Raw genomic sequence first — 8636 nt, 5'->3', positions numbered from 1 at the left:
AATTTCTTGTTGAGGGCGGCTGAGTGATCAAGTCAGCCTGCACACCCGACGACCCCGTTGTAATTGCAAGTTTATTGCGGAGTCGATGTGTAAGTTCTGTAAGAGCGACACCCGTCGAATAATCAAGGGATTTAGGCGCTTGGCTTCGTTACACAGTGCACCGGTTTGAGCCTTATTTGTAATAATATGTCCATCGACTGCAGCACTCGCGTATTTTCTCGAGGCTTGGATGGGTTGTTTCGTATCAGTAACCGCAACCCCCGATGAGAGTATTTAGTTAATGATACAGTATGGGCGTATTTTTGGCCAGAGCTCCCGATGGGAGTAAGAGCCAATACCGGAGGCCCCGAACAGTTGTTCGGATAATGAGGCCTGGAATAATAAGGGTGGAAGCCCGATCAAAAAATTTATTCATAATATAAGACAAGCTTAGGAGCTGCCAAATAACAAGGAAAGGATAGTTGTATCCTATGCGTAGAATCGTCGCAAATGTGCAACATTCCATGGATTTGCAACGTCTTCACCCGAAGCTGGATTCTTGAGACGATAAGCTCCCTCTGGTATCACTTTAGTGATGATGAACGGCCCTTCCCATGGAGATTCGAGCTTCAGGGGTCTTTCTTGTTTTAGTCGCAGTACCATATCTCCAACACTGAAGCTTCGATTGCGTACTCGTCGACTGTGGTAATTTCTTAACGCCTGCTGATACACTGTTGTTCTTGCCAAGGCGATGTCCCGAGCTTCGTCAAGGAGGTCCACGGCATCTTGCAGCGCATTGTTGGAAGTTGCTTCCGTGTACGCAGTCACCCGAGGGGCTTCGAACCAAACATCGGCTGGCAAAACTGCTTCGGCTCCGTATACCAAGAAGAACGGAGTGTACTGAGTTTATCTGTTGGGTGTAGTACGCAAACTCCAAAGTACAGATGGCAATTCTTCGACCCAATCTCCAGCTGCACCCGCAAGGCGCTTTTTGAGGCCATCTCCTATTAGACCATTGATCCTTTCGACCTGACCGTTGGTTTGGGGATGTGCCACTGAGGCAAATTTCAGTCTGATACCACCGTCGTCGCAAAATTTCCGGAATTTTTTGGAATCAAAGTTAGTTCCATTGTCTGTAACGATGCTGTGAGGCATGCCAAATCGACAAGTTATTCCCCTGAAGAACTGGACGGCGGTTTCGGCTTTCTGATTTCGAACAGGTACAGCCTCAATCCACTTGGTAAACTTGTCGACTGCAACCAGTAGATACGTGTGACCCCCAGGCGATGACCTTGGCAGCGGTCCAACTTGGTCGAGTCCCCATTGTGCGAAGGGCCATGCGAGAGGTATCGTCATTAGATCTGTTGCGGGAGCGTGCGGTTTTGGTGCAAAACGCTGACAAGGGTCGCACATCAGGACCAGGTCTCGAGCATCCGAAGCTGCCGTTGGCCAGTAAAATCCTGCTCTGAAAGCTTTTGCCACAAGGGCCCTGCTGCCTGCGTGGTGCCCACAAGTTCCTTCGTGTATCTCGCGTAGCAGAGCATTTCCATCGTCGATGGCAATGCACCTTTGAAAGATATCAGAGATATTATGCTTGTAGAGTTCTCCGTTCACCACAGTGAAGGCTTTTGACCGTCTCACAATTCGCCTGGCTTCCACTGGATCCTCCGGTAGTTGCTGCTCTATTAAGTATGCTAAAAAAGGTCTAGTCCACAGGGGCTCGAGGAGGAGGATCTGCTCTGCGGATTGAGATGGAGATTCTTCGGCAGTTTGCTGCAAGCTTGCTTCTGAATCATCAGCCGATGATTTTGGAGGTGCCGATGCTTTCTCCTTGATCGATCGCTGGGTGATAACTTCATAAAATACTCCGTCTGGAATGGGGGAGCACATGGATCGGATGTTTTCCAAAGCGTCGGCTTCCTCGTTGCTGGCTCTGCCGATGTGCTTGAGTTCGCATCCTTCAAATTTGGCTTCCATATTCTGGTATAATTGATGGTAGGCAATCATATTATCACTGCTGCGTCGCATAAATTCATCGACTACTGCACCACCAGGTTTGAATCTCCATAAATTTCCAGGCGGGTTGCTCCACATGCCTTTGCCATCTTCATTCCGTGTAACAGTGCTTCATATTCCGCTTCATTATTTTTTGGCAAGGAGAAATTCATACGTAAAATATACCTCATCTTATCTCCTTGTGGAGATACCAATATTACCCCTGCACCTGCGCCTGTACTCCGCTTTGATCCGTCAAAATACATTGTCCATGAGCCAGACATGTCGGGTGCTGCCGGAGTTTGCGACTGAATCTAGTCTGCCACGAAATCTGGGAGGACTTGAGACTTGATCGCCGTCCGATTGACATAGATTATGTCGTGTGGTGCTATCTCGATGGCCCATTGGGATACTCGACCCGTAGCTTCTGGGTTAGTAAGTATATTCTTCAATGGTGCTTCGCTTAGCACAATAATCGGGTGCTCCGTGAAATAATGGCGCAGCTTGCGAGCTGTTCTCCATACCGCATATGCTAACTTATGGTGATGAGGGTATCTCTGTTTTGCTGGCGTGAGTACTTCGCTGAGGTAGTAAACGGGTCTTTGCACGCCATGAACTATTCCTGCCTCCTCTCTTTCAACAACTACGCTGCTGAAGACTTGCACCATTGCTGCTATGTACATGAGCAACGTTTCTTTTTCATGTGGGGTTACGGGTACTGGGGATGTCGACAAGATCTTCTTTAAATTATCAAAAGATTCCTGCGCCTCGCTTGTCCACTCGAATTTTTCTGACTTCTTCATCAGGTTATAGAAGGGCAAAGCTTTTTCTCCTAGCTTGGCGATGAATCTGCTGAGCGCTGCCAGTCGACCTGCCAACTGCTGCACTTGGTGCAAACTCTTCGGAGGCTCCATGTCGAGAATAGCTTTGATTTTCAATGGATTGGCCTCTATCCCTCTGGCTGAGATGAAGTACCCGAGTACTTGTCCTCCTGGCACCCCGAAGAAACATTTCTTCGAGTTCAGCTTGATTTTGTACCTGTCGAGGTTGTCGAAGGTTTCTCGCAAATCGTCGATGAGAATAGCGGCGTGCTTGGCCTTTACCACGATATCATCGATGTAGACTTCGATATTCCTTCCGATCCGCTCTCCAAGACAGGCTTGCATACATCGCTGATAAGTTGCTCCTGCGTTTTTCAACCCGAAAGTCATGACGTTGTAACATAAAACGCCGTGCGGGGTGATGAACACGGTTAACTCTTGGTCCTCTTTCTTGAGCTTGATCTGGTTGTACCCGTAGTATGCATCGAGAAAAGAGCGACGATCACATCCTGTTGTAGAGTCGACTATCTGGTCAATACGAAGTAGCGGGAAGTGATCCTTAGGGCAATGCTTATTGAGACTTGTGTAATCAATACACATGCGAAGAGCTGTTGTGTCTTTCTTCGGTACCATGACTGGGTTGGCTACCCACTCGGCTTCCTTAAGCTCCCGAATGAATCCAGCCTTGCGGAGCTGACTAACTTCTTCGTCGATTGCTTTTCTCTTCGGCTCTGAAAACCGGCACATCGACTGCTGTACTGGTTTGGCCTTTGGGTAAACATTGAGGGCGTGCTCAGCGAGTTCCCTGGGAATACCTAACATGTCGGATGGTTCCCATGCAAATATTTCCCAGCGCTCACGGTGGAACTCGATGAGCACGCTTTCCTATGCGACAGCAAGATCTGCCGAAGTATTGACTGTCTTCTTCGGGTCAGTGGGATGCACTTGTTGTTTCTTTGCTTCCTTTGTGACTTCAAACTCATCAGATCTTACGTTCCGATTATCGGCTGGTGGCTTTGTGTGGTCTGTGATAGCGTCGACTGCATTGAGTTCTTCCTTAGCCCCAAACTTCGAGGCAATCTTCTGGAAATCCCTGTCGCAGCTGTCTAAACGGGAAAAGCTTCCATTGATGGTTATTGTTGTCCCATTGTTGTCCGGCATCTTCAACTTCAGGTACACGTAATGGGGTACCGCCATGAATTTGGCAAACGCTGGTCTGCCGAGGATGGCGTGGTACTGAGATTCCCAATCAACCACTTCAAATTTGATTTTCTCCTTTCTGAAGTCGATAGGTGTACCGAAAACTACGTCCAATGATATTTTACCAAGGGAGTAAGCGGGTCGGGTTGGTATGATGCCGTGGAATCATGTGTCGGACTCTCTTAGCATGTCGACTGTTAAGCCCATTGCTTTCATTGTGCTGGCGAATAACAGATTCAGACCGCTTCCTCCATCCATGAATACCTTGCTCATGTTGTACCCTCCGATCTGTGCTTCAAGAACCAAGGCAGCGTGACCAGGCCATGGAACGGCCTTCGGGTGATCTGTTTTGCTAAAAGATATGCTTTGGTCTGACCAGTCGATGTATTCGGATGTGTCGACCATACCAACTTCTGCGTACTTTACTTCCCGTGAAACATTGTTGACTTCTCTCTTTGAAAAACTGGTTTTATGAATCATGCTAACCTGTCCGCGAGATTCTGGGAACACCTCGGTTGGTACGTACTTGTCTCCTCCTTCTGGTACGTACGGTTCTGGTATGTATGGTTCGGGTGGATAACCGCAGGATGCCGCTCTTCTCTCCATTGAGTGAACTCTTGCCGCGGCTTCGGCCCTAAGATCGTCGCAGAACTGCCGAATTTCGAGGAACTGCCGACAATTTCTGAGGAGATGACTGGATTTTACAAGGCTATCCTTTGGGTCGATGTAAGAATGTAGATAACACGGTGCTTCAAGTTGCTCCGTGGCCGATAGGTAAGGTGTGCGAAGACGATTCTTGCTCGGCTGCGTGTTGTGGCATCCTCGTTCATACTGTCGGGGGCGAGTCACGATTTTCTCTTCTTCTTCACGGTGTGAGTCCCTTCGTCTTTTCCTTTGCTCCTCTACGGCACCGAAGCTGCTTCGGATCCCCTCTCCCGCACTCCTGGGTAGGACTGCCAAGGCTGCTGCTGGCGTGATATCTTCTGGAACCGAAGTTCTTGGGCTTGATGCATTTGAACTAGGGAGGCGAAGAAACCCTCTAGAATCGATGATGAAGTGTACACCACCGAAAGTAGCATCCATGTTGCCACGTGATTCTGTGGAGATCGGATGCGACGCCTCGGTGTGTGGTACGAACTCGAAGGATCCGCAGCGAACTGAATCTCTGGTATCTGATGGCGTTGGTGACTCCAGCACGAACACTGCAGACGTGACCTGTACTGCCGATGACCTGCCTTGTGCCGACAGGCTTCCCACAGACGGCGCCAATTATCGAGGGTACTCCTCGGCAATGCCCTCAGGTTGGGGCTTAGGGTAGATGGAATCCTATAGGCTGACACGAGACATCGGTTATCAAACAAGCGGGGAGAGCAATTTACCCAGGTTCGGGGCCCTCGATGAGGTAAAACCCTTACGTCCTGCATGTCTGATCTTGATTATGAAAATATCGGGTTACAATGGGGTGCCGAAGGTTTCGGCTGTGATCTCGTCGAGTGGCTAAGTTCTACGTGGACCTAGCTCTAGACTTGTGATGGCTAAAGTTCCTAAGATTGATTGTGTCCCTCGGCAGCCCCTCTTCTGGCCCTTATATAGGGAGCCAGGTCTCGAGAGATCTGTCCGGGTACGACTAGGTTACAAAAGACCCTAGTTCTAGACTTTCCTTGCTTGATTTGTTTCTTCGTCTTGTTCTTCAAGGAATCATATTTGGCACCGCCGTAGTGGTCCACCTTGCCATCGGGTGTCTTCATGGGCCTCCAGTTGGGCCGCACAGGATAGGGCAATAATAGTTACCCGAAGGGTAATGCCCACGTCACGGGTCATGTCCCATTCCGATCTTACGTGAGCATTGGCGCGCTCCCCGACGCGTCGTGGGTCAACTAAGGGCATTTCCTCCTTCTCATCCTCACCACCACCATTCTTTGCCCGCTCCCCGCCGCGCAATACCAGCTCTAATATCCAAACCAGATTACTCTCGGCTAGCACTCATGTTGTCACCACCCGTCGATCTGATTGTTCCATGTCTCTGTCTCCTACGGGGCTCTCCCTCACACCCCCTAGTATGCTACTTCCTCCTCATCCTCCATTATCGCAACGACATCTCCATGGCCGTGGTGACCACAACGATGAGCGCGCAGATTCGCGCTCCCTAGTCTCGCCTTCTTCCTCTTCCTCCGCTGCGACAAGCAGAAGGATCTCACACACACCATCGGTGCGAGGTTTTCAAACGGGAGGCACGATGGCGCCTATGCCAGTATTTAAACTCCCAAAGGGCACAAAATCAGGCACTGCGTGGTGACATGCTGGGCGATAAAGACCTTGACGCAAGCGGGAGTTCAAGATGAAGGGAGGCGGAGGGGGAGAACGCCTTGCCCAAGCTGGCGCACCACCCCTTGGCCAAGCTTGCTTGCCACGGCTTCTGTTAGAGTACGATGTCCTCCCTGGTGCCGACAATGGGAAAGAGTCAATAACTCAATATACAGATTTGGGAAATGAAGTTCAATGAATATGATTTGTGGACCAATGTAGCCAGTGAGCGAGAGTAGCAATTCCGATTTATTTTTCTCCTCCGAGAAATAGGTCCAAGGTTCAATTTAGATCGCGGTTAGAAAGCGCAACTTTCGAAAGACATGTATTTCGACTTGACGTCTCCATTCGCCGATACTCTACGATTTCAAGGTTTAAAATGAACCTTTTTTTTCCTTCAAAAGTGTTCTTCAGCCCTTTTTTTTGGATAATGAGAGTTCCTTCTTAACCGTCAAATGTGGTGTTAGAAGATAAAATTTCTCTAGACTTGGTCTTTCCGATATCCTTCACCGGATTAAATTTGGATGGTTTCTGATGGTTGTTGCGAGCAGCTTTGTCCTTGCATTAGTATCGGTCCCGATTTCTACGACCTCGACAATACTGATTCCAATCTGTCCGGTTCGTCCTCCCTCAAATACCGGCGGTGGTACTTTTGCAGTTATTGGTTGATTATTCTAATGTTGGTATAGAGTTTTTAGCTTTGACGTTGCGGCTCAAAATCGAAATTGTATGAGAATTCTTGTTGCCATTTACAGGTTTGTGATCTAGTATCCATGTTATTTTTCTGCGAGTACCTTCAGGGAAATTACAATATTGTAAGACTATATCATGAAAGAAAAAATAGTTTAAAGATCTCGATGATTTACTAGTTTTTTTTATTTTGTAATTGTTGAACACATCGGTATTGCAAAATACTATGACGATGATTGTGGATAGAAACATTCACACACGCCGCGCAGATCTTAAACTGGATCATATGCTGTCATCTCGGCTCTGAATCAAGAAATAACAATCCCGTCACGAGGCAACAACTGGCACAGTCCCATAATTCCAGTACCACAATAACGTATGTAATCCCAAGAATCAAGGCCGTAGACTCTCTGAATAAGGATTCGCTGTCGAGGCGTGATTTGCGTGTGCAGTCCCATGCATGAAACGATTCTTTCCTGTTGATCGCTTCTTGCCGTTGGAGCTATGTCCATGTTGCTATAAGTAGGTGACATCCGAGCCCCAGGCCCCAGCAATGTCGATCACCGCTGACAACGTAAACAAGAAACCGATCGGGATCGACATGGCCATCGCTAAGCTCCTCCTCCTTGCCCTCGTCGTCATTTCGGCGCAAGGTACATACACTCCTGTAGTTCATTTATACATGGTGAAATCAATCGAAACATTCACAGGGGAGATATGATTCTGCAATCAATCCCGTCTACGCGTGCAGGATCGGACACACAGCTCTGCAGCGTATCCGACATCCAGGTGCAGACCGTCAACGCCCGCTCGCGGGGCAGCGGCCCCAACGGCGATACGCTGTTCAAGGTGCGGGTGAAGAACATGTGCCCGTGCAGCGTCAGGAACGTGCGGATCGACGGCCGAGGCTTCTCGTCGACGTTGGATGTGGACCCGTCCCTGTTCAGGGCCGAGGGCGGCGGCGTCTACCTGGTGAAGGGCGGTCGCCGGATCGCGAGCATGGCCACCGTCACCTTCTTCTACTCCTGGGATCACTACTTCGACCTGACCCCCAAGAGCTTGGAGGTGGAGGAGGACCGGTGCTACTAGCTCGATTCCCTCGCTTGTTGCGTTGGTGTCCATGGCGATAGTTGGGGTGAATAATGGTTGTGTGACTTGAGGACATTTTGTTTCACTTTGAAGTCCGGATATAGAACATGGCTTCTAGGAGCATATGCCCCTGCGTGCCAAAATTAATTTTATGAATGCAAGACAAAAATACTACATAAAACTAGACATGCACACATGCATGTTGGTGCCCTTGGCAAGAAAACACAAATATTGTGACATGTTGATGCCCTGCAAATCATGTGCCCGCGATGAATTTTTCTGTTCATAAAAGCGACTTAAGAACTCTGATGATAATTTCACTCAGAGGTCGTTTGGTATCCATCATTTGAGCTTGGAATCCTGGAATTCATTTTAAAATTCCATAGGTGGGCTGTTTGGTTGGGACGGGGTTTCCCTGTGCCGCAGGCGTGCGACCATCCGTGCGGCACTGGGCGGAAAATCAATCGAGCGGCTGCTATTCCCGTACCTTGGCGCTGGTTTTTCTCCACCAAAAAAAACAACCGGAAATACAGGGCTCATGCGTATCCCTTCCGCTGT

General features: G+C 48.9%; 1 protein-coding gene across 1 annotated transcript; it reads left to right on the top strand.

The window, feature by feature from the left end:
• Nucleotides 1-7542: 7542 nt before the first annotated feature.
• Nucleotides 7543-8078, top strand: LOC124648446 (TPD1 protein homolog 1B-like). Its single transcript, XM_047188218.1, has 2 exons — nt 7543-7642; nt 7741-8078. Exons 1-2 carry the CDS (start codon nt 7543-7545, stop codon nt 8076-8078), a joined length of 438 nt encoding a protein of 145 aa, XP_047044174.1.
• Nucleotides 8079-8636: the final 558 nt, after the last annotated feature.

The sequence above is a fragment of the Lolium rigidum genome, chromosome 1, assembly GCF_022539505.1.
Source record: "Lolium rigidum isolate FL_2022 chromosome 1, APGP_CSIRO_Lrig_0.1, whole genome shotgun sequence".
NCBI classification, from domain to species: Eukaryota; Viridiplantae; Streptophyta; class Magnoliopsida; order Poales; family Poaceae; genus Lolium; species Lolium rigidum.
The sequence above is the reverse complement of the archived record's forward strand: the minus strand, read 5'-3'. Positions and strand labels throughout refer to the sequence as shown.

What these genes read in the sequence shown, in the direction of transcription:
- LOC124648446 (XM_047188218.1), top strand. Translation starts at nt 7,543, where the DNA reads ATGTCGATCACCGCTGACAACGTAAACAAGAAACCGATCGGGATCGAC. An exon ending in CGTCGTCATTTCGGCGCAAG is followed by an intron (nt 7,643 to 7,740) that starts GTACATACACTC and finishes CTACGCGTGCAG; the next exon opens with GATCGGACACACAGCTCTGC.